General features: G+C 46.5%; 1 protein-coding gene across 1 annotated transcript in view; it reads left to right on the forward strand.

Moving 5' to 3' along the window:
• NOD1 (nucleotide binding oligomerization domain containing 1) overlaps positions 1–22,204 on the forward strand; it is a 44,469-nt gene extending 22,265 nt beyond the window's left edge. The window contains 5 exon segments of the mRNA NM_001114277.1: positions 1,098–1,181; positions 2,890–2,973; positions 5,335–5,418; positions 9,360–9,443; positions 22,128–22,204. Of these exon segments, the coding sequence (NP_001107749.1) occupies positions 1,098–1,181; positions 2,890–2,973; positions 5,335–5,418; positions 9,360–9,443; positions 22,128–22,200 (409 nt within the window). The 3' untranslated portion in view covers positions 22,201–22,204.

A 26,710-nucleotide genomic window follows, 5' to 3' on the forward strand; every position in this document is an offset into this window, starting at 1 on the left:
GACAGGCCCAGCACTGTGCTGAGTGCTTTGCATATGTGAACTCCCTTAGCCTCACAACAACTCTCCGAGGAGATGCTCGCCTCATCCCCACTTTACAGAGGCGCAGGCTAAGACCTAAGACACTCTGTGTTTCCCCCGAGCCAGCACCTACACGTGCACTGGGAGTTGGGGGTCAAGGCCAGGATGGGAGCCCAGGTCTTCCCGTGCGGACCCTGGATTGAGCCATATCCTCACAGGGTGGCTACTGTGGGGGAAAGAATAGGGCTTGTCCGCGCAACTCCCCACCCAACCTGCGGCGATCGGAACAGCACAGTTTGGTTACAGCCTCTCTACATCCGAAGAACACTGCTGATCAGGCTTCTTTTTTTTTTTTTTTTTTTTTTTTTTTGTCTTTTTTGTTGTTGTTGTTGTTGTTGCTGTTTCTTGGGCCGCTCCCACGGCATATGGAGGTTCCCAGGCTAGGGGTTGAATCAGAGCTATAGCCACCGGCCTACACCAGAGCCACAGCAACGCGGGATCCGAGCCGCGTCTGCAGCCTACACCACAGCTCACGGCAACGCCGGATCATTAACCCACTGAGCAAGGGCAGGGACCGAACCCGCAACCTCATGGTTCCTAGTCGGATTCGTTAACCACTGCGCCACAACGGGAACTCCTGATCAGGCTTCTGAACGTGCCTCCTGACCTTGGCTTGCGGCAGGACCGTGCTTTCCAGAACACCTCTCATCCCTCCCTGGGGCCGAACGGCTGCTGGGAGCCCAGCCCTCCGCAGGCCTTCCTTTCTGGCTGCTGCGAACCGGGATCCCCTGCCGGTGACATGCCTGGGGCGGTCGTGAGCTCAGGCTCCGCCGGGCTGCTTTCCGAGCATTCGGGGGTGAGCCTCGGCCTCGAACTGTGCAGCTGGCCCACTTGCCTTCTGCTCGGGAGGCTTCGCTCTCCTCTCCCTCCTCCGGGGCTGGCATAGGGGTTGCTCTCCAGGCCGCAGCTCCAGGGACGGAGCAAACACACCTGCCCGCGGAGTGGCAGTCAAACCATGGCCACGAGCAGAACACAAGGGATTCGCGTGAGATAATCTGCAGTCTTGCCTCTGCTCGCAGGATGTGGGGCAACCAAATCGGCGACGAAGGGGCGAAGGCCTTCGCAGAGGCTCTGAGGAACCACCCCAGCCTGACCAACCTGAGGTAGTAGCCGCCTTCTGACACCTGCCGTCTCCAGGGCCAGCCTGCTTACCCCGCATCCCTCTTATTCTCCCAGGGCAGGAGCCAAGGGGAAGAGGGGGGCTGGCATGCCTAACGCGGGACGTACTTGTGTGTCGTTTTTCCTTTTCTTTTAAAAAATATTTTTATTGACATAAACTATCAAGCATATTTTGCTTTTATGCTTAAATTGTCAGCTCCGTGGCATGACACGTGCACATACCAATCAGATCAAGACATGGGATACTGGGAGTTCCCCTTGTGGCTCAGTGGCAATGAACCTCACTAACATCCATGAGGAAGAGTTCAATCCCTGGCCTCGCTCAGTGGATTGGGGATCTGGCATTGCCAAGGCTGTGGTGCAGGCTGGCGGCTACAGCTCCACTTCGACTCCCTAGCCTGGGCCCTTCCATATGCCCTGTGGGTACAGCCCGAAAAAGACAAAAGAAAAAAAAGACACAGGATATTGCCACCCCCCTTGGCAGTCTCCTGGCACCCCTTGAGGGCCAGGGAGGAATCCTGGGGTCCAGACAAAACTGAAAAGGACACTGGGCAGCAGATTCCTGCCCCTTCGTCATTCTCAGGATGGTGCTGGTACAAGAGGGGACCCACCCCTTCTGTAAACAGACCTGGTCCTCCCCGGCCCTCCTTTAGGCCTCTGGCCAAATCTCTGCAACTTGGGTGTCTCCCGATTGCCCGCACCCTTCCTGCCACCGCCAGAGAGTCTAGTGGTGGAGACAGTGGCAGAGTTCCTTCCCTAGGAGAACAGAGGGCACTTCCCCAAGCTTCATGGGCGGGCGCCTGTGAGAGGTCAGCCCTCCCAGGCGGAGCTCACCAGGCTGCCTCAGCCCACAGTCGGCACTGTGACCCCATCGCGCCGATGTTCCCTTTCCTGTCTGGCCTCTCTGTGGGCATCGGCGCCTGTCCTCCTGCTCTGAGCCTGCGCTCTGCAGTGACAAAGCCTATGCTGCTGCTGGCGAGGCTGAGCACTTCTGCTTCCTGCCTCAAGTCCGCCCGGGCAGGGGCCTCCTCCAGGCAGTCTTCCCGGCTGTTTGCATTGCTGAAACCAAACCCACATGTAGACGTGTTTGGTGGTGGGTGGTGTTTTTAAATTTTTAAATTGAAGTATAGTTGATTTACAAAACAGAAAGAGACCCACAGACATAGAAAACAAACCTGGGGGGAGGAATAAATTTGAAGGTCGGGATTAAGAAATACACACTGTTATATATAAAACAGAAAACCAACAAGGACCTACCGTATAGCACAGGGAACTATAGTCTATTTTGTAACAACCTATAAGGGAAAAGAATCTGAACAAGAATGTGTGTGTGTGTAACTGAATCCCTGTGCTATACACCCAAAAATAGACACTTTTTTTTTTTTTTTTTGTCTTTTTGCTTTTTCTAGGGCCGCACCCACGGCATATGGAGGTTCCCAGGCTAGGGGTTGAATCGGATCTGTAGCCACCGGCCTACACCACAGCCACAGCAACGCGGGATCCAAGCCGCGTCTGCAACCTACACCACAGCTCACGGCAACACTGGATCCTTAACCCACTGAGCAAGGCCAGGGATCGAACCTGCAACCTCATGGTTCCTAGTCGGATTCGTTAACCACTGTGCCATGACGGGAACTCCCCCAAAACTAGACATGTTTTTAATAACCTCCTGCAAACATTTTTCTGTCCTAGTCTTGCATTCAACGGCATCTCTACAGAAGGAGGAAAGAGCCTCGCACAGGCCCTGCAGCAGAATGCGTCTCTGAGAATATTCTGGTAACGATGAGAGTCATTTTGAAAGGTTGGGTCTTGGGGATTTTCCCAAAGGCTGTGCACAGCCTGGAATCTTAAAGGCTGGTCTGTCCATTGAAAAGGCTCCAGGCCATCCCTCAAAGGAAGGGTTATCATTTAAATTCCTCCCAGAGAAGATAATAGCTGTTCTCAGAAGCACAAACAGGGACAGAAGGGGTGGGGGAGGAGGCCCCAGGAGCATGAGTTTGAGGCGGTCCCCTTCTTCGCCGCCCTAGGCCTCAGGAAAACCAGGGGACTAGCCCTTCTAACCATCAGGGTATTATAAGAGCATCCTCAGTTGTGCCTTTGGAGTCCAGCTTCCATCCATGCGCGTGTCTCGCCGTTTCCCTCCTCCTTCCTCGGGAGGGAGCTGCCTTCCTCCCCAGGCAGCCCCCACTTTCCCCAGGGAGCCACCTCCCGATTTGGCCTTGATGCTCCAGCTCATCTGTCACCTGTCACAGGAAGCCGGCCGTTTTCTCTCCTTCTCTATACTCCCGGGCCACTAATTCCTTTCTAGTATTCCACTCTTCATTTTGCAGTTTTTTACCCTATTTTTATTTTATTGTATTTTATTTACTTGCCCGTGTCATGAACTACTTCCGGGTGAGGAGGTTCTGTGACTTGTCTCCATACCCTCCTCCCGAGACATTGGCGAAATTGTTCAATGAAAATGTTACCATTATGAGAATCCTGATCCTAAACCTGCTGGCCAGTAAATGCATTTTCCTTTTCCCCTCAAAAAATCCTTTAAAAGATTTTGAAAAGTAAGACAAGCTTTTTTTGGGGAAAAAAAAAAAATGAGACACTGAAGTCTGGAAAGTAGGAAGTGAAAGTACCTCCCCCTTCATGTTTTCTAAATCTTTTTTTTTTTTCCCTAGCATTTGAGTGTAAGTTCAAATAAATATCCCTTTTTCTTATACAATAGAATAGCATTTAGCAAGTGGCTTTTAAAAAATATCTGAATCATATACTGCACACATGTCCCCTGCCCCTCATGTCAGGGTCTCCATCTCAGCACTGTCAGTCTTTTGGTCCAAATAGTTCTTGTTTTGTTGAGAGGTTCTTCCGTGCATTATAAGATGTTCAGCAGAATTCCTGGCCTCCACCCATTAGATATCAATGGGGTCCCCCAGCTGTGGCAAGAGAAATTGTCTCCAGGCCTTGGCAAGTGTCCCCTGGAGGGGAAATCGCCCCGGTTGAGAACCACAGCTCTAGGTGGGTAATGATAGTGTCAATCCAGCATCTTCGAAATACTGGCTGTACATCACGCATTGTTCCCAACCGTTTCCGTCTATCAACTCATTCTCGCTACCAACCTGCGAGGTCTGTACCATTACTCTTCACACTCAGTGGTGCAAAACTCAGGCCCAGAGCAGCTCAATCCCCTGCTACCGTCACGCTGCTAGTAAGCCATTCCCAGCCGGCGTGTGTGTCTCAGAGCATCTTAAGTGCCATGCTCTTCTGCCCCTTTCTTCTTCCTGCCTCATTCTCTGTAAGGCCGCACAGCGCCCCCTGGATGTCCACTCACAGTTTATTTTGCCGGTTGCCTCTATTGATGCTGAAGTATGTTCACATCTTACATTATGACCGAAAAGACTGCAGTCAATGCTGTGTGTATAGGTCCGTTGTGTGTAATGTGTTTGCACACTGGAGGGTCAATTTCTAGACGTCTAATCATTGGCTCAAAATGTAACACATTTGAAATTTGCCTAGACACTCCCAATTGCCCTTCAAGGAGTGATTTTTTTAAATGTTCTTTCTATTCCATTCTCCTTCTTCATTTATTCTTTCACCCATGGGCATGGCAGGGTCCAATCCTGATTACAACCAGGAGCTTCTAGCCCTCTATGCTTTATTCCGACCACGTCTGGATTTTAAGAACAGTGGAGAGACTTCCTGGATGTTCAGAACTTGGGTTCTGCATAACTGGCCTCAGAGCAAAGTGATGAGCACATTTGAACATGCAGTCGGTGGGCTTTTCCGCATCTTCATCCAGCTGCCTCAGTAACACGCCGTCCAGTATTCAGGGGATCCTAGGGGCTGGGTGGGGACCCAAGAAGCAGGCGTTGGCCCCTCGCTTTCTGTGAGCCCCTGTCTTGAGATCTGAGGACTCAGCAAGGATGAGGAGGGAGGCCCTGGCAGCAGGGCTAGGAAGTAGGAGCTTGGGTGAAGGGTAGGCACTAGAATTGAACCACCGTTTGTGTTCTGTGGGGCTCAGAGGCTGGGCGTGGAGCCTGGATTTTCAGCAAGTGAGCTGGAGATGCCTGGGCTGGGATCCCCCTTCTGTGAACTCGGTCAAGAGCCTGTGCCTGGTGGGGCTGTTCTGACACTTCCTTTCTTTTCTAGGCTCACCCAAAATGAGCTCGATGACGAAGTGGCAGAGAGCTTAGCAGAGATGCTGAAAGTCAACCAGACGTTGAAACACTTATGGTAATCCAGATTTCAATACTGTGCTTTTTTTAAAAAACGGTTTTTGAGAAAAAATTCATATACCATCCAAGTTACTCTTTTGAAGTGCACGATTCAGTGGGTTTTAGCATATTCATAAGGCTGCGCAACCATCACCACTATCTAATTCTAGAACAGTTTTGCCAACCCACCCCCCTACCCCCGAAAGAAAACATGCACGAGTTAAGCACTCACTCCCATCCTTCTCCTCCCTTCATCCCTGGCACCTAAAATCTGCTTCCAGTCTCTGTGGATTTACCTCTTCTGGGCATTTCATCGGAATGCAATCATACGATGTGTGACCTTTGGTCTGTGTTCTTTCACTTGCATAAGTTTTCAAGATTCGTCTCTATTGTGGCATGTATCAGTACTCCATTGTTTCTTATGGCTGAATGGTATTCCATCGTATGGGTCGCCCTCCTTGTGTTTGTCCATCGGTTGGCGGACATTTGGGTTCTTTCGACTTTATGACTATTTTGAATGATGCTGCTGTGAACATTCACACACCTGTTTGTGTGGGAACACCTTTTCGTTTCTCTAGGGTATATACTTAGGAATAGAATCACTGGGTTACGTGGTCTCTCTGTGTGTAAGTGCCAAACTTTGTCCAACGTGGCTGCACTGCTTACATGCCCACCAGTCATGTAGGAGGGTCCCCATTTTCTCCACATCCTCATCAGCACTTGTTATGGTCCATCGTTTTGGGTCATGCCATCCTAGTGGGCGTGAAGTGTGTTTCATCGTGAGTTTGGTTTGCTTTTCCCTGACCACTAACGATGTCGGGTTTCACGAGCATCTTGGTCATTTGTGTATCTTCTCTGGAGAATTGTCTCCACGTCTTTTGTGCATTTGTAAATCTGGTGATGTGCCTTTTTTTGTTTTTCCTTTTGGCCTCAGAAGTTCCCAGGCCAAGGATCCAACCTGTGCCACAGAAGCAACCCGAACCATTGCAGTGACCGTGCCAGATCCTTAACCTGCCGTGCCACAGGGGAACTCCAGGGTTATGTGCCTTTTTATTGTTGAGTTGTTAGTGTTCTTTATATATTCTGTGTACTGGTCACTTACTAGGTACACAATTTGCAAATCCTTTCTGTGAGATTTTTCACTTTCTTGAGAGTGAGCTTTTGAAGTCCCAATTTTTTAAATTTTGATGAAGTCCAATTTATCGGGGGTTTTTTTATTATTATTATTTCTTTAGTTGCTTGTGCTTTAGGTATCTTACTAAGAGGTCATTGCCTAACCTGAGGTCACAAAGATTTCCTTTAAGCGCTGTAGTTTCACTCTTACGTTAAGGTCTTTGATCCATTTGGGGTTGAGTCCTGCCTATGGCACAGGTGTGGAGGTCTAGCTTCATTTCATTGCACGTAGGGATCCAGGGGTCCAGCACCACTTGTTGAAAAGATGCTTTCCCATTTGAAAGGCCCTGGCACTTTCGTCAAAAATCACTTGACCACAAATGTCTGAGTTTATTTCTGGATTTTCTGTTCTAGGTCATTCAGCCACGTGTTTATCCTTAGGCCAGGACCACACTGTCCTGATCACTGTAACTGGGGGATAAGCTTTGAAATCAGGAAGTGGGAGTCTTCCCACTTTGTTCTTCTTTCTCAATATTGTTTTGGCTATTCTGGGTCCCTCGAATTTCCATATGAATTTTAGATTAGCAGGTCAGCTTCAGTTAAAAAAAAAAATCCAGAGTATTCTATGTTTCTACGTTTACATTTGGTTGGTTTATTTTTGTTTGTTTAGTTATTTTGCTTTTTTGAGGTTTTTTTTTTTTTTTTTTTTTTTTGCTTTTTAGGGCCATGCTTGTGGCATATGAAAGTTCCCCGGCTAGGGGTCGAATCGGAGCGACAGGTGCCAGCCTACACCACAGCCATAGCAATGAAGGATCTGAGCCACATCTGTGACCTACACCACAGTTCATGGCAATGCTGGATCCCCGACCCCACTGAGCAAGGCCAGGGATCAAACCTGCATCTTCATGGATTCTAGTTGGATTTGTTTCCCTGCACCATAACAGGAACTCCACATCTGGTGGGTTTTTTCCCCTTTTCTTTATGGCCTATAGCCTTTTTTTATGCCCTTCCCCAGGTGTCAGGCCAGCCCCTCCAGGGAGAACAGAGCTAGAACAGGGTTAGAAAACAAGCCTTAGCTCTTTGTGCGTGCACAGACCACGCTGGCCGTGGTGAAGCTGGCCCCAGTGGGCATGTGTGGCTGAGCTCTGCCAAGCTTTTTACTTCTCCTCCCACTGAGCCTTGGCTAGAGGCAGGTCACCCACCCCCAGAAAGGTGTAAGTGGTGCCAGTATTCACCACCGTGGAAGAGGTGATTGGAAAACAGAGGTTAACTGAATGCAGAATGCTGTGCTCACTTCTGGGTTCTAGTTTTGCTCCTTTTTTTGCAAAAATGTCCACGTTGCATTGCGGTCGTGCTTACCAGAAGGTCGTCACCTCTGCTACTGAGCCCAGGGCGCCAGCCTTTGGGAGGTGTGGCGGGGATCCCTGGGCCATGGCAGCAGCACTGCCACCTAGTCCTGGGTGCTCAGGTGACAGGAGCTCCCTTCCTCTGGGCAGAGGCTGTGAGAATGGCTTCGTATACATCCTCCTACTGGAACCTCACATCCCGGGGATAGGGGGTGCTCTCGTAGTTATTCCCATTTTACAGATCCGGCAACTGAAGCACAGATAGCTGATTTCTTCAAGGACCTATAGCTGAGAAGCGAAGAACGGGTTATGCATGTGAGGGGAACTTTTAATCACTATGAGATACTGCATTTCTGTAATCCCATCAGTCACCATAACATGACCCTTTATCCTGCTGGTAGGACTGCCTTCTTGGATCAGAGGCTAGAATTTCTAAGGGTCAAGTTCAGCAGCAGCTTTAATTCTACACATAGCAGGGGCTGAGGAGTGAGCCTGTGATGAAGCTTAGACACATCGATGCCTTGTGCTGCAGGTGTTTCCTGGGTGAGTTGGAAGCATAGCTTCCCAGGAGAGCGTTTCAGGAGTTGCCCCAACTTCCCAGCTCTATCTGCAACCTTTGCTTCCTTGGGATGACTGCTTCCCAGCAGAATGGGGTGCTTTTCACTGGGACCCACGAGTAGCAGCCGACCTGTTTCTCCTCCCTCCCTCTCGAATGGTGGAGAGGACATGGGACCATCTTGGAAACCTGTGTTTCCCCCAAAGAAGAGAATGGCCAGCTCTTTAAATACTATTTAACTTTAAACATTGCCTTGCCCCCCACCCCCCCCAAAAAAGGAGTTCCCATTGTGGCTCAGCTGTAATGCACCCGATTAGTATTCGTGAGGACTCTGGTTTGATCCCTGGCCCCACTCACTGGGTTAAGGATCTGGTGTTGCCGTGAGCTGTGGTGTAGGTCACAGATGTGACTCCAATCTGGTGTTGCTGTGGCTGTGGTGTAGGCCAGCAGCTGTAGCTCTGATCTGAGCCCCTAGCCTGGGAACTTGGAGCTTCCATTTGCCGCAGGTGTGGCCCTAAAAAAGCAAAAACAAAACAAACTGCCTTTCTTTAGCCACCTGGAAGTGGACATCAGACTGCCTGTTCCCCAGATGAACCGAGTTTTTGTTCAGACTGGTGGTCTCCAAACCATTTCGATTGGGTCCGCGATGAAAAACATCAAGCACACACACGTGTGTGTGTGTTCATGTATTAAACTACCTGCATGTGAATGTATAGATACCTTATACTCAGTCCCAAATAGACAGGAAAATTAATCATTGTAACGTATGACCTTGATTCTCATGGGCCTGATCTAGATAAGCCTGGCCAGATTAAAGGTCGCACGGACTCGGTTCTTCCTCTGCCCCGTCTGTCCTGTAGCCCATCACACCCTTCCGACCTCGGAGCGAAGCAGGAGGATTTAATCCAGTATTATTTTCATACAAGAGATATGTTCTTCTTTCAGGCTTATCCAGAACCAGATCACAGCCAGAGGGACTGCCCGGCTGGCGAATGCCTTACAGAACAACACTGGCATAATGGAGATTTGGTAAGACCGACGCACTGCTTGTTGCAATAATTCTATTAACGACGACGGGTGACTCAGCACCACGGGCTGTATGCCACACACACTGGGGGGCAGTCTCGCTTTACTTCTCATCTTCTCAACCCTCTGTGAAGGAGGTAGTATCATCTCTGTTTCGCAGATGTGGAAACTGAGGCCCAGACCAAGGTCACACCGAAGAGGAGAGGCTGGAATTCAGCCCACACTCTGCCTCCATAGTGGGGGCTCCCCTCCCCAGCCCTGCATCCTGCCTGCAGTCCTGGGCTGCTTGGGGGCAAATGGACCGGGAGAGGGCATCCCCCTGAAAGTGAATCTCTCTGAGATCCAAACATGCCTGTTGGCCGTGTTGGCCCAGAGTTTGAAGCTCCTTCTTTGCTTCTCTGGGCTTCCAGGCTGGATTTGGGCAGAGGGTGGTCTTTTCTGACTTCCGGTTTCTGCTCTGAGGACTCGCTTTTGCTGGCAGAGGAAAGCAGGCCATCGGCCTGACTGCAGAGTCGAGCCTCAGTCCATTTCTTGCACCTCCCACAGGACACATACGGCCCCGAGGTGGGACTGGGCTCGTCGTATAAGCGGTGGCCGGACAGCCCATCAGCAACAGTTAAGTGCTAGGGAAACAGCAGTTAACTGGACAGAAAGGGCCCTGATTGCTTCTGAGTACTGGTATAACTGAGCTGAGAACAGGGGGCTCCATGTCCCTGAACCTAGACCCTCAAGCACTCTGGTATTTGCTGTCTAACCTGGGCCTGGCCTGAGACAGCCCAGCACAGGGTGAGGCTCAGACCTGCGTGGAGAACCTGCCAGGGATGGGGCTGGGTTCCCCTTGGGGACAGAGACCACAGGAGTTCCTGCTTCCACCGTGGTCCCTGAGGTCTCCAGAACAGCCTCACGGTGAGCCAAACCTTTAGCTCAGGGAGTAGTTACTCGTTAACGCCAGTACTTAAATTCTTTACGACTGGGGAGAATTTCACAGCCAAAACAAATAAATCAAGGTCCAGCTAGCTCCCTGACCTCAGCTCCTAGAGCAGTGGTTTTTAAGCTTGAGTTCCCATTGTGGCTCAGGGGTAATGAAGCTGACTAGCGTCCATGAGGATGTGGCTTCAATCCCTGGCCTCACTCAGTGGGTCAGAGGATCTGGCATTGCCGTGAGCTGTGGTGTAGGTCTCAGATGAGGCTCGGATCTGGTGTTGCTGTGGCTGTGGCATAGGTCAGCCCCCTCAGCTCCTCGGAGTCAGCCCCTAGCCTGGGAACTTTCATTTGCCGTGGGTGTGGCCCTAAAAAACAAACAAAAACCTTTGCTTTGGAACTTGTTAGTGAAGCATCAGATCAGTTTGGTGGGTTGCAACCAGCACTATTTAAAAAATGAAATGGGGCAGATGAATGCTCTATGCATAGTATGATATTATTTCATAATCTTGTTTCAGATGTGGGTATGTGCATATGCACAGAGGCTGCTTCACAATGTAAAATGCTGTTCTTATTTGGGGTCACAGTCAAACACTGTCCCAGAGAGGAGAGCCCAGCTCCAGCCAGCTCAGTGGAGGGGCTGGAGTGGGTGCACCTGCAAAGCTGAGCCTGCTTCTCAGCCTGGAAGGCCCTGGAGAGCCAACGGGGTTTTAGTTTGCATTCATCTCCAGCCACCCTCAGCCTGCGATCCCTCCCCTGGAACCGCCCTGTTTCCTGATGCCTCTGTCTTTCACGGGCAGCAGGCAGAGGGGGAGAAGAGGGAGACAGGCCAGGCTGCAGAACAGCTTTGGACCCCAGCTGACTTTGTTCTCAGCGGCTGGTTAGAATGGTTGTGAGGATAGGCAGCTGCTTGAATTCTGTCCAGCTTGAAAATGGGCCTTGCTCCCTCCCCGCCTCCAAGGCCCACTGTTCCCACGCAAGGAACTGTTCTTGGAGGACCAGATGTCTAGCTTCAAGGCAGGCTGTGCAGAGGCTGAAGGAGGTGCAGGTGTGTCAGGAGGAGTCAGAGAAGAGGGCAAGACCGAGGGCTCGGGGCCTGGCCCAGGAGCATCTCCACTTCAGTCCCTGGCTCGTCGCAGGTATGTGACTCCATGGGACCAGGGCTGGGGATGAGGGAGCATCTCTGTCTGGAGCCACCACTGGCACAGATGACCTTGAACCATCTCCCCGGACTCATCATCGGTCCTGCCATTTTCCTGCCTCATCCCTGTCCAAAAAGAACTTGAAGTTAGAAGACCCGCAGTGAGTTCTGCCTTCAAAGACAGAAATGGAAGCGTTCAATGACCTGACATTGCAATTGATAGCATTTACTACACTCCATGGTAATGGCTGTCTGGGAGCTCCTTGACGGTCGGGCCTGTGTCATGGTCACTGCTGAGTCCCCATGACTCGGCACTGAGCTTCAGTGCTTCATTTGTGAGACAACAAAGTGCTTGGGTGCCAGGCGGTGTGTTGGCACCAAGAATCCAGTGGGAACAGCGTGGACCTGTTCTCACAGGTTTATCATCTAGTGAGGGAGATAAACAGTCAAGGAAAACATTATTCAAGTAGTTATTTAATTCCAGTCATGACGCGTGCTGGAAAGGGGGACGCTTTTTCATCTAGGTTGCCCATCTCCACTTCACTTGGTTGTTCTGGGGATTTGTCTTGTTCTTTCGCCTGGAGCATGTGTGTCTGCCGTTGCATTGGGTCTGGCGTTCTGTGTTTGCGGTCTCCTTTCTGCAGGCTGCAGGGGTGTGGCCCCCTTGCTTCTGGTGTCTGCCCCCTGGTGGATGAAGTGGATCCCGGGGCTCCTGTAGGCTTCATGGTGGGAGGGATGGTGCTGGCCCACTGGTGGGTGGAGCTGGGTCCTGTACCTCTGGTGGGCAGGGCCGTGTCAAGGGGTGTGATTAGAGGCGGCTGTGTGCCTAGGAGGACTTAAGGCAGCCTGTCTGCGCAGGGGTAGGGCAGTGTTCCCACCCTATTGGTTGCTGGGCCTGCGGATTCTCAGCCCTGGGGGCTCCTGGGTGGGGCCCGGATTTTCCAAAATGGCAGCCTCCAGGGGAGCTCATGCTGATGCCCTGGAGCCTCTGCCTCCAGTGTTCTGCTCCCACAGTGAGCCACAGCTGCCTGAGCCCTGCCTCCCTAGGAGCCCCTCCAAGACCTGCAGGGAGGTCTGGCCCAGATTCTCATGAAGTCCCCCCTTTAACCTGGCACCTAGTGCACATGGAAGCTTGCATGTGCCTTCCAAGAGGGGATTCTCTGTTTCCCCCAGTCCTGTGGGGCTCCTGCCCTCAAGTCCGGCTGGCCTTGTCAGGCTGGGGACCCCGACATGGGGTTCACGACGCTCACTCCTGGGGGACAGTCTCTGTGATACGGTTATTTTCCAGTGTATAGATTGCCAACCCACTGAGTATGGGATTGGCTTATATCATGAAAGCACCCCTCCTACCGTCTTGTTGTGGCTTTTTTGCCTTTAGGTGTATTCTTTTTTTTTTTTTTTTTTTTTTTTTTTTGTAGTTTCCAGTCTTTTTTGCTTATGGTTATTTAATAGTTGTGATTTTGGTGTTTTCATGAGAGGAGGTGAGCTCAAGTCCTACTCTGCCATCCTGTCTCTAATCCTAGAAAGGGGAAAGCAAAGAAAGGAACCTAGTATAGAAGAGGTCTCAGGAAAGGTCTCTCTAAGGAAGTGGCTTTTAAACTGAGTCAGGGAGGATGAATAGGAGTTGGTCAACTGAGATGGGAGGGAAAGTGTTCCAGGTAGGGGGAACAGCATGTGCAAAGGCTCTGAGGCAGGAAAGAACATGATTCCCTTGAAAAACAGTAAGAAACTAATGTGCCCTGTGGTTCAGACAGAGTGGAAGAGGGAGCACCAGGAGGTGGAGGACATGGGAAAGACTAGACCACAAAAGGTCTGTAGGTCATGTTATGTATTTTGGTCTTTATCCTAAAAGCAACAGAAAGTCATTGAAGGGTTTGAAGCAAAGAGGAATGTGGTTAGATTTACATTATAAAGAGGCCACTGTGCCTCCTCTAGGAATAGTCCTTAGAACATTGCAGTGAGCTGGAGAAAAGATGATGGGTGCTCAGACCAGGATGGTGGTGGTGAACATACAGCCAGGTTCCAGGGAGCCATTCTAGAGATGTTTAGGGAGTAAAATGGAACTTCGTGATAGAATATGAAGATGAGGGAAAAGGAATCAAGGCTGACCGCCCCCCCCAGGTTACTAACTTGCACAACTGGATGAAGAGTGGTACCATTTATCAAGCTAGGCAACCCTGGGGAGATGTGGCAACTTTGAAGGGCCTCGGGGACATCCAAGTGAGGATGCCAAGCAGTTAAGTGGCTCTACAGTAGAGAGGCCTGGCCCAGGTCGCTGACATATGGATGAGGTCAAGGATAGATGAAGTTGCCTGGGAAAGAGGGCTGAGCCCTAAGCCAGGAAGAACTTTATGATTTAGAGGTCACATGGAGGAGAATATAAAAAGGCAACTGAGATGGAGTGGCCAGATGTAGGAAAGAAATCAGCATAGTATCTTGCCATGGGTAGGTAGTATTTCAAGGAGGAGGGAGAGGGCAAGATAACCAAATGCCTGTGAAGGTCAAGAAAGACAAGTTCTGAAATATCACTTAAAGTCAGGTTTATAGAGACTAGGGGTGACTTTAGTGAGACCCAGTCCATAGTGTTATAGTAACCAGAAAGGATTAATATTCACAGCAAAGAAGTCATCAAGATGGCAGAGTAAGAGGGTGTGGCACTCACTCCCCACTATAGATACATCAAAAATACATCTACATGTGGAACAGGTCTCATGGAAAACTAACTGGAAACTGGCAGGAGAACTATACAACAAAGGCTGCAAGAAAGATGCTCATGTAATAGGGTAGGATGGGGGAAAAAAACATTGAGTTGGGACCTGTGCCCCTAAGAGGAGTCTAAGAGGATAAGCAAGAGCACATAGGTGGACACCACCCCAGGGGTTGCTACCATTACCAAGAGCCATGTGTCCAGGCACTGCCCATTGCCACCAGTTCCCTGGGACCATGCATGGCTATGCACCTGCACACCCACTAACAAGGGGATAATGGCCTGTGCACACTGAGGGAAGAGACAGCAAGTATCCAAACCAAAAGCAGCCCTCTTGCAAAAAAAAACAGTAAACTCACACAAGCTACCCAGGGGCACTCCTGCATATAAATAGTGTTACCAGACTATAGTAGATAATTGTTTCTCCTAAACTCAAAAAGTAAGAGAAATGAAGAAGCAGGGAATCCATTCCCAGTTAAAAGAACAGGAGAATTCCCCTGAAGGAGCAAAGAATGAAACAGACTTCTCCTGTCTAACAGACACTGCGTTCAAAAAGGAGGTATTGAACATACTGAACGAAGTCAGAAGAGCTAGCAGCAGTAATGCAGATTACTGTAAAAATGAACTAGAAGCTTATAAGGATAAGCCAGGAAATTTTAGAAAGTTCCTTTTCTGAGTTGAAAGCTGAGCTAAAAAGCAATGAATAGTAAAATGAATAATGCAAAGGAACAAATCAGTGACCTGGAAGATAGAATAATGGAGCTCACCCAATCAGGACAGCAGACAGCCTGCCAAATTTAAAAAAATGAAAGCAATATAAGAGACCTACGGGATAATATAAAGCATGCCAATCTATACATAATAGGGATCCCAGAAGGAGAAGAAAAAAGAGTATTGAAAATGTATTTGAAGAAATTATGGTTGAAAATTTCAAACCTAAAGAAAACATATTGAGATACAGGAGGCACAGAGGGTCCCCAACAAAATGAACCCAAAGAGACCTTCACCAAGACACAGTATAGTAAAAATGGCAAAAGTTAAGAGGATTCTAATGGCAGTAAGAGGAAAAAAAAAGCTAATTACAAGGGAACCCACATAAATCTTAAATCTATCAGCTAATTTCTCCACAGAAATCACACAGGTCAGAAGAGAGTGGCAAGATATATTAAAAATTCTGAAAGGGAAGGTTAAGGCTCCTGCATTTTTGCCACTAGGGCTCTGGTCACTGCTGTGGGTACAGGTTTGATCCCTGGCCTGGGAACTTCCACATGCTATGGTTGTGACAAAAACAAAACAAGAGACAACCTGAAATAAATGCTGCAACTCTTATGTAAAAAAAAAAAAAAATGCTTTACAAAATTCTGAAAGGGAAAGATTTGCAACCTAGAACACTCTACCCAGCAAGATTATCATTTAAAATAATAGAAATAAGTTCTCAGACAAGCAAAAACTAAAAGAATACAACAATACCAAACCTACCCTAAAAGAAGTATTGAAAGTTCTCCTCTAAATAGGAAAGGAGTAAGAAGATATAAGATGGAGGAATCACAGTTGGAAAGTAACCAATTAAATAAGCCGGTATACAGATCAAAAAGGAAAACAAAACTATTCATGAAAGTGATGATTAAACACAAGGAACAGCAAAAGTTCAGTCTAAAGCAAGCAGATATAGGAAGGGGTTAACATACTTGGAAAAACAAGGCAACCACAAATCAAAAACAAACAATAGATTCACAGAAAACAAAAAGACAGGGACATAAGCATAAAATAAAAAGAAAACAAACCACAAAAAGAAAAAGGAATAAAAAAGAAACATGGGGTCAACTGGAGAATAAGTTTTAAAATGGCAATAAAAACATCAGTAATTACCTTAAAATGTCTATGGACTGAATGTTCCAATCAAAAGACATAGAATGGCAGACTGGATTAAAGAAAAAAATAACAGGAGCCTGCAATATGATGCCTACAAGGTACCCACATTAGGGCAAAGGACACACACATAGGTTGAAAATGAGGGGATGGAAAAAGGTATTTCATGCAAACAGAAATAACAGGAAAGCAGGAATCACAATACTCATGTTAGACAAAATAGACTTTAAAACAAAGGCTATAAAGAAAAGGACACTATTAATGGTAAAAAGGATTAATTCAACAAGAGGATACTACACTCAACATATATTCACCTAATATAGGAGCACCCAAATAAATTAAAAAATACAGACATTAAAAAGAGAATTTCATGGGAATACAATAATAGAGATCTTAACACCCCACTCATATCAATGGACAGGTCTTCTAGACAGAAAAAAGGCAACAGAAATCCTAAATGACCCAATAGAACAGTTAGACTTAATTGATACTTTCAGGACATTACATCCAAAAAAACCCCAAATATACATTCTTTTCAAGTGCACATGGAACATTCTCTAGGATTGACCACATATTGGGGCACAAAACCTCAAAAAATTTAAGAGTATAGAATTTATTTCAAGTATCTTCTTTGACCACGATGGTATAAAACTAGAAATCAACCACAGGAAACTAAATGAGAAAAAAAGTGACTACATGGAGATAAAATAACATGCTGCTAAAAAGCCAGTGGGTCAAGGAAAAAAATCTTGAGAAAAATGCCAATGAAAATATAAGCATACAAAATCAATGGGATGCTACAAAAGCAATTCTTAGAGGGAAACCCATAGTGATACAGACCTTCCTCAAAAAGTAAGACAAATCTCAAACAATCTAACCTATCACCTAAAAGAACAAATAAAACCTAATGTCAGAAGAAGGAAGGAAATAAAGATCAGAGAGGAAGCAAAGATTACAATCCAGTAAAACCATGACCTGGTTCTTTGAAAGGGTAAACAAAATTGACAAACCTATGGCCAGACTCAACAATAAGGAAAGAAACCCAAATAAGAAATGAAAAAGAGGAAATCTCAACTGACACTGCAGAAATAAAAAAAAATACTATGAGCAATTATAAGCCAACACATTTGACAACCTCGAAGAAATTGGACAAATTTCTAGAAACATAGTCCACCAAAATTAAGACATAATTTGAACAGACCAATCACTAGAAGTGAAACAGAATATGTACTTTTAAAAAAACTCCATACAGATAAAAGTCCAGGATCAGATGGCTTTACAGGTGAATTCTACCAAACATACAAATAATAACATGTCAATCCTTCTCAAACTCTTAGAAAAGATTGAAGAGGGGGGAATAGTCCCAAAGACAATCTATGAAACCATCATCACCCTAACACCCAAACCAGACAAAGATACCACCAAAAAAAAAAAATTATAGACCAATATCTTTGATGAATATAGATGTAAAAATTCTCAACAAAATTTCAGCAAACCAAATCCAACCACACATAAATATGTCATGACCAAATAGGATTCATCCCAAGTTCACAAGGGTGGTTCCACATATACAAATCAATCAATGTAATACACCACATTAATAAAAGTAAAAAAAAACCCGCATGATCACCTCAATAGTTGCAGAAAAAGCATTTGAGAAAATTCAACATCCATTTGTGATTCAAAAAACTCTTACCAAAGTGGTTATAGAGAGAACATATCTCAACATAATAAAAGTGCACAGCAATATAATAGAGAAAAGCTAAAAGCCTTCTTGCTAAATTCTGGAACAAGACAAGGATACCCACTCTCACATTTATTCAACATAGATTTGGAAGTCCTAGCCACATCAATCAGAGAAGAAAAAGAATTAACATTCAGAAATTGGTTGCATTTCTGTATACTAACAATGATGTATCAGAAAAGGAATGTAAAAAAATACCTTTTAAAATCACACTCCAAAAAAATAAAATACCCAAGAATAAGCCTGAGCAAGGAGGTGAACGACTTATATACCGAGAACTTTAAAATACTAATAAAGTAGAGCTGATTCAAAGAAATCAGCAATATACCTCATGCTCATTGACTGGAAGAACTATTATTAAAATGGCCGTTCTATGCTAAGTAATCTCTAGATTTAATGTGATCCCTAACAAATTACCCATGCCATTTTTCAAAGGACTAAAATAATCCAAAAATTTATATGGCACTATAAAAGACCCAGAATTGCTGAAGCAATTGGGGAGGGGGAGGAAGCGGGAGGCATAACTCTCCCACACCTCAGACAATACTACAAAGCTACAGTAATCAATACAGTGTGATACTGGTACAAAAACAGACATATGCATCAATGGAACAAAACAGCCCAGAAATAAACCCAGACACCTATGGTCAATTAATCTTCAACAAAGGAGGCAAGAATATAAAATGGGAAAAAGTCTCTTCAGCAATTGGTGCTAGGAAAATAGGACAGTTGCATGTAAATCAATGAAACTAGAATACAGCCTCACACCATGCACAAAAATAAACTCAAAATGTCCTAAAGACTTAAGACATGACACCATAAAAGTCCTAGAAAAGAACATAGGCAATACATTCTCTGACATAAACTGTACAAATCTTAGGTCAGTCTCCCAAGGCAATAGAAATAAAAATAAGCAAATGGCACCTAATCAAACTTACAAGCTTTTGCATAGCAAAAGAAACCATTTTAAAAAAAGACAACCTATGGAATGGGAGAAAATAGTTGCAAACAATGCAAAATAAGCCTTCAGGACTTAATCTCCAAAATCTACAAACAACTCAGACAACATAAAAACAATCCAATCAAAAAATGGGCAGGAGATCTAAATACACATTTCTCCACAGAAGATCTATGGATGGCTAGTAGGCACATGAGAAGATGTTCAAAATCACTATTAGAGGAATGCAAATCAAAACTATAATGTGCCACCTCACACTGGTCAGAATGGTCATTATTAATAAGTCTACAAATAAATGCTGGAGAGAGTGTGGAGAAAAGGGACCCCCCCCCCCACATTGTTGGCGAGAATATAAATTGGTACAGCCATTACGGAAGTTCCTCAGAAAACTAAAAATAGAATTACCATGATCAGCAATCCCACTCCTGGGCATATCCATATATCCAGACAAAAGCATAATTCAAAAAGATACATGCACCCCTATATTCACAGCAGCATTATTCACATTAACCAAGGCATTGAAACAACTTATGTGTCCATTAACAGGTGAATGGATTAAGAAGCTGTGGTACATATATACAATGGAATATTACTCGGCCATGAAAAAGAATGAAGTAATGCCATTCGCAGCAACATGGATGCAACTTGAGATCATCATACTAAGTGAAATAAGTTAAAAAGAGAAAGACAAGTGCCATATGATGTCACATATATGTGGAATCTAAATTACGGCACAAATGAACCTATCTACAAAACAGAAAACTGACTCACAGGCATAGAGAACAGACTTGTGTTTGCCAAAGGGGACAGGAGAAGGAGTAGGATGGACTGAGAGTTTGGGGGTAGTACATGCAAACTATTACATTTAGAATGGGTGAGCAACAAAGTCATCACCACTTTAACATAGTATTGGAAGTCCTCGCCCCATAGTCAGACAATAAAAAGAAAGAAAAGGCATCCAAATTGGAAGGGAAGAGAGAAAACTGTTACTATTTGCAGATGACATGCTATTCTATATAGAGAACCCTGAAGTCTCCACTCAAAAACTCTTAGGACTAATAAGTGAATCCAGCAAAATTGTAGGATATAAGACTAATATTCAGAAATCATTTTGTGTTTATATACTCTAAGGATGAAATAGAAAGCAAAAAAAATCCTAGTTAAAATCACATTAAAAACTTGTTAGGAATACATTTAATCAAGGAGGTGAAAGACTTATAGTCTGAAAACTCTAAAACATTGATGAAGGTAATTGAAGATGATTCAAAGAAATGGAAAGATACTCCATGCTCTTGGATTAGAAGAGTTAGTGTTATTAAAATGGCCATACTACCCAAAGCAATCTACAGATGTAATGCAATCTCTGTAAAAATACTCATGACACTTCACAGAACGAGAACAAATAATCCTAAAATGTATATAGAACCACAAAAGATTCTGAGTTGCCAAAGCAATTCCAAGAAAAAACACATTTGGAGGTATAATGCTCCCAGACTTCAGAGTATACTACAAAGTTTCAGTAATCAAAACACTGTAGTGTTGGCGCAAAAACAGACACATAGCTCAATGGAGCAGAACAGACAGCCTTGAAATAAATCCACATACCTAGGGTCAATTAATGTGCCACAAAGTAGGCAAGAATATACAATGGAGAAAAGACAATCTCTTCAATAAGCAGTGCTGGAAAACTGGATAGCTGTATGTAAAACGAGATTAGAACATTCCCTCACACCATACACAAATATAAATTCAAAATGATTTAAAGACCTAAAGTAAGACCAGAAATCATAAAATTCCTGGAAGAGAAGATAGGCAGAACACTCTACGACATAAATCTTAGCAATATTTTTTCTTGGGTGAGTCTTCTAAGGCAAAAGAACTAAAAGCAAAAATGTATGCAAAAACCTAATTAAACTTAAAAGCTTTTGTGCAACAAAGGAAACCACTAGCAAAACAAAAGGACAATTCTAGAATGGGAGGAAATATTTGCAAATGATACAATGAATGAGGGGTTGATATCCAAATATACAAACAGCTCATACAATCCAACATCAAAAAAACAACTTGATTAAAAAATGGGCAGGAGTTCCCACCATGGCTCAGTGGAAATGAATCTGACTAGTATCCATGAGGATGCAGGTTCAATCCCTGGCCTCTCTCAGTGGGTTAAGGATCTGGTGTTGCCATGAGCTGTGGTGTAGGTCGCAGACGTGGCGCGGATCTTGTGTGGCTGTGGCGATGGTGTAGGCCGGCAGCTATGGCTCCAGAACCCCTCACCTGGGAACCTCCATAGGGTGCGGATGTGGCCCTAAAAAGACAAAAAAAAAAAAAAAAGGCAGAACACCTGGACAGACGTTTTTCTAAAGACATGCACGTGGCCAGCAGGCACATGAAAAGATGCTCAACATTGCTAATTATTAAAGAAATGCAAATCAGAGCACAGTGAGGTATCATATCATGACCATCATCAAAAGTTCTACAAACAACAAATGTTGGTGAGGGTGTGGAGAAAAGGGAACCCTCGTACATAAATTGGTGTGAACATAAATTGGTGCGCCCGCTGTGTAACACAGTATAGAGTTTCTTTTCAAAAACTAAAAACAGAACTACCATATGATCCAGTAATTCCACACCTGGGTATATACCCAGAAAAAATTAAAACACTAATTTGAGAAGATAGATGCCCCCCAATGTTCACAGTAGCACTCTTCACAACAGCCAAGACACGGAAGCAAACCAAGTGCCCGTCGGCTGATGACTGGATTACGATGTCACACACACACACAGGAATATTAGTCAAAAAAAGAACCGCAATGAAATTCTGCCATTTGCAGCAATATGAATGCACCTGGAGAACATTATGCTCTGTGAAATAAGTCAAAGACAAATACTCTATGATATCAGTTATCTATAAAATCTAAAACATACAAATGTTTACATTTGCAAAGCAGAAACAGAGTCATAGAAGATTAATATGGTTACAAAAGAGGGAAGGGGACAGCACAGATTGGGGCCATGGGAGTAACAGATGTGAATCACTGGATGTGAAATAGATAAGCAGCAAGGACACACTGTACAGCCCAGAGAATTATCCCCGTGATCTTGTAATGACCTGCAACCGAACATACTCGGCAAAAATACTGCATCGCCTTGCTCTGTACCCGAAACTAACGCAACGCGGCAAATCAACTATGCTTCAATGTTAAAAAAGAAAAAAACCCCTAGTATTTGACAGTCGGCCTCAATTTCAGGGCTGTATGAAGCCCAAGAGTGTGTTAGGAACGCGGGTTGCGAAAGAGAACGTCCGATCATCCCTCACACTGACCTGTGTTGTTTTTCTCCACCAGCTTAAATGGAAACCTGATAAAGCCAGAGGAGGCCAAAGTCTTTGAAGACGAGAAGCGGATTGTCTGTTTCTGAGCCGTTGTCTGACTTGGAGGTTTGAAACACGGCCACGGGCAGCTGAGGCGGGGCTTCCGGGAACCCTGCCTTCAGGGTGCAAACCAACCTCCGTGCAGGGGCCCTGATTGGCAGAGTCCCTGAGCAGCGGTGACAGTGCCTCAGAAAAGCACAGGCTGTTTCAGTGACTGTGAACACACTGTGAAGAGGGGTTAATGCACAGCCAGGTGCATTTTCATCTGCAACTAGAGGAATGAGACCTTGAGCTCTGACGAACACCTGCCCAAAGCCCAGGGGGAGTGAGTGGATCCTTGCCCTGTTCCCTGAAGCGTTGAGGGCAGGGTGCAGAGTTGGTGCCCTGTTTCTTGGGGAAGAGGTGCTCAACGAACAAGAGAGTTTTTACCTGAAATGTTCTCTTCCTCTGAAGCCCTCCCCAGTTCGCAGGTGGCGATCCGGCGGTGTGTAGGGGGGTCTGGTTGGGAGTCAGGGCCAAGAGAAGGACCCACCACACAGGCTTCGGTTTGGGTCCTGGAGTCTCACTGTGCACTGACAAAGATCGCAGGCTGCCCTCCTAGCCAGTCTGAGGGACAGGACGATGCCTTGGTGATGCTGAGTCTCCGCTCAGCCCTTCACGTGGCGGGGCTGGCCTCTGGCAGGCTGATGCTGTGCGCAGAGGTGCCCCGGGCGGGAGGAAGGATCAGTGCCCACCTCCAAAAGGAAAAGCGCCTGGATTGCCCTTGGGCCCTGGCACCCAAACAGGAGCTTCTTCCTCTCTTGCCCTGCTGGGGGAGGGAAATCTCTTCTGCCCCCAAGCAGTTGTGAGGGTGACTGAGTCACAGGCAAGAGTCAGGGCCCCTGAGGCCCCAGCCAGCAGAGCGGGCCACCCCGGGGGGCACGTGGGGGATGCTACGTGGGGGAGGGGGCCCAATGACCAGGTAACTTTGTTCTTTAGGTAAAATACCAAAAACACTCATTATTTCTAATTGCCTGGATCTGGGATTTTCAAAAGGGACTTGGGGTGGTGAGCGTGCTATGACCCCTGAACCCCAGGCCTGGCTCCCTCAGAGGCACTCACTGCATGGGGGGCGGGGCCTGGGGTGCTGTGGGGCGAGCCTGACCAGAGAAGGCCAGAGGCATCCTCTCTGTGATCCTTTGAGGGCCCCTCACCTACCACAGGACCAGAAACAGCAGAAGAAGCATTGGAGGCCTTCCATCTGACCGCTCGATCCACCAGGCGGCTTCTAAGAAGAAAGGACTTGAGTCTGGTGTGGCAGAGGCCAGGATACACTGGCAGGGCTGAGTTCCACAGCCCTCACCGCTGGGCTGGGGTGAGTCCTGGCCAGCCAGCCTTGACATCTGCTGCCTTCCTCGGCTGTTCACTGCCCGGGGGTGCACCGAGGTGGGCCCGCATCCCCTGCGGCAAGAGGCACCAAGCATGAGAGGGGCAGGGGGTTCTCCAGCGGAATCTGCGAGTTCTCAGAAGCCCAGCTGGCTTTCTGCTGCAGCCCCTGTTAGGAAGGGAGCAGTGCAGGAGGTTAGCCCTGAAGGCAATGGGGAAAATCCCACACAGTCACTCAGCCTCAGGGGACGGTTCCCCTAAAGCACTGCTTTGGGGGTTCCTATCCCCCCATTTGAGTATTTGCCTACTTGTCACCCCCAACAGCAGCAACTCTCTGGGCCGCAGACACAACCAGAAAGGACAAAGGAAAGAGCGTTGGGAAGTTCAAGGTCAAGGGGCTTAGAACAGACTTCAGACTTGCCGAGAGAACCACACTCCTCAGCGGACGCCTTCATATTTTATTAAAGTGCGAACGCTCAACTTTTAAGCCTAAAATGTACCCAGAAAGTGCCAAATATTACTGCTTTTAGAGACTGTCAAAACTGCTGCCTCTAAGGGAAGTTGGATTTGTATGGTGTTGACCTAAATTCTGACTTGGAAGTACGTTGATCATCTAGATGGTAAATGATAGATGTTCTGTTTTTCTTATAAAAGTGCAACCAGCCTCCTAATTTGCTGGAAAGTTTCTCCAGTACCCAGAGGTGAGCTCCTGTGCAGAGAAGTGGAGGCTTTTCCAAATCAAGGAAAAGAGTTGAAAATTGGGGGAGGGGCTACGAAGGAATTTCGTGAACTTGGGACATGACTGTTTCTTTCCACGGGACACATGGGTTGATTTGAGGACAGAAATTACAGCTCCCATTTTTCAGACCTACATTTATGGCACGTCCATGCTGACTGGGAACTTAGGAGCGGTGTCAAGTCACTGTGGGGCTTTGGGCCACGTCCTGAGAAGTGGGGATCCCAGAGTACCGGCTCGTGGGGCTGTTGTGAGGATTAAATGAGCCGATACATGGAAAGCGGTTAGCACAGTGCCTGGCGCAGGGTTGATGCCCCACATGTGATGTGATGGCATAAAACCATTTCTCACCCGCAGGTGTCCTCTTCTCACTCTGAGACTTAGAGAACTTCCCAAAAAGGTCAAAGATGGGACGGACTGAAAGTTCTCAAAGCTCAGGTCTAAAAACATTCAGCATCAAGCCTCCTGCACTACCCTAGCTTCCTCAGGGAAAAGCATAGCTGTTAGTTGTCACCATTCCTGCCGAAGGGCCCCACCATCGAAGTGTCACTCACTGGATCGAGGGAGGTGCCTTCCTATCTTCACAGTAAGAACAGAGAGGACGCTGGCACCACGGCCCAGAGCCGGGCCCTCCAGCTTCTGACAGGTGTCCCTTTCAGGTCCCCAGCTCAGAAGGCGCATTTGGCTCCGCGGTGTTGGTCCTTTTCCAGGTGTGACACACGTCTGCTTCCAGTAACTAATTGCTCATTTACAGGAAAACAACCAAACCAAACCCTTGCTCTGGAGCTGAAAGGCAAAACGGTGACCATTATCCCAGGCTCCTAGACAGGAATTTTAATGAAAATGGAATTAGCTGGTAAGGAAACCAAAGCTCAGGTTACCACACGGGGGGCGGGGGTGGGGGTGGGGGGGAGAAGTTGAGGGGGGGGTCCCTTCCCAGCCTGATGCTCACAGCCGTCAACCTAAGGTAACTGCACCCAAGACCAGCTGAAAACTTTTAGAAGCACAAACCCCTGAGAAGTTTATAGGTCCCCAGTGTTCTGTAATATTTTTTAAAAGATTTGAAATAAAAATAAGTTACAAAATAAGTTCAAGGGTGTTCCGTTTCTGATTTTTCCCACAACTCCTCGGGTGCTTTTATGAGCAAATAACATATCAAAATACCTCCAGCTTTTTTTCCCTTTGTCTCTGTCATCGTATTTTGCTTTTGCTATCAAAGCAGTATCCATATTAGAGACCATTTTAAATAATGCTTATGACCCAAAGCTAACACAGCTACTTTAATTTCTGCATGTCATCTTCCCATGTTTTGCCTACTTTGAGACTTTTTATTGTAAAATACACAATTTACCACCCTAATGTTTAAGGGGACAGTTCAGTGGTATAAACACGACCATATGTTGTGTAACCATCACCAACACCCACTTCCAGAATTAGTCTTCCTGTCAAACCAAAACTCTATACTCTGTGAGTAATAGTTCCCCATTTTCCCTTCCCCTGAGCCCCTGGAAACTACCTACTTTCTGCCTCTGATTTTGACTATTCTAGGTCCCTCATACGAGTAGAGCCATACAGTATTTGTCTTTTTGAGCCTGGCTTATTTCATTTACCATAATATCCTTAAGGTTTGTCCATGTCAGAATTTCCTTTTTTAAGGCTGACCATTTTGAGACTTTTTTTTTTTTTTTGGTCTTTTGTCTTTGTGTCTTTACAGGGTCGCATCTGCGGCATATAGGAGATTCCCAGGCTAGGGGTCTAATTGGAGCTGTAGCTGCCAGCCTACACCACAGCCACAGCAACGCCAGATCCGAGCCATGTCTATGACCTACACCACAGCTCACAGCAACACCAGATCCTTAACCCACTGAGTGAGGCCAGGGATCGAACCTGCAACCTCATGGTTCCTAGTCGGATTCATTTCCCCTGCGCCATGACGGGAACTCCTGAGACATCTTTTCACATAGTTATAAACACAGTGTACGTTTGCCGTTTCTTTCAAATATTTTCCCACATTATAATCTATCATCTGTATTCTATTTGATCATTTGCTTAGTTATGTTCCAAGAGCCAGACATTCTGGTTTCCAGATTGGCTGTGGTGGTCGTGGTGATTATTAGAGACAAGTCTATGGAAGTAAAAATGTCTTTAGGATGATTCCTTTGGAGTGAGATTGGCAAGTCAAGTGAATTTTTCTTTCTTTCTCAATCTATGTGAACCCATCCAGTTTAGGAGCCTCAGAAGTGGCTTAGAAGTAGGTGGAAGTTGGAGACCAATGTCATGTCTCCTTTGAAAGGGGATGAGACTCCCTGCCCTGGACTCTCACCCTGGACAGTCCAGGCACTGCCCGCACATGCAGATGTGTTACAGCCACACATGGGCACTGGAAACAACCACAGCTGCTGGGAAGAATGAGTAACCCATAAATCGGCAGCTGTTTTCAAGCAGCATCGTGCACG

This window comes from Sus scrofa, chromosome 18 (assembly GCF_000003025.6).
Source record: "Sus scrofa isolate TJ Tabasco breed Duroc chromosome 18, Sscrofa11.1, whole genome shotgun sequence".
Classification (NCBI taxonomy): domain Eukaryota; kingdom Metazoa; phylum Chordata; class Mammalia; order Artiodactyla; family Suidae; genus Sus; species Sus scrofa.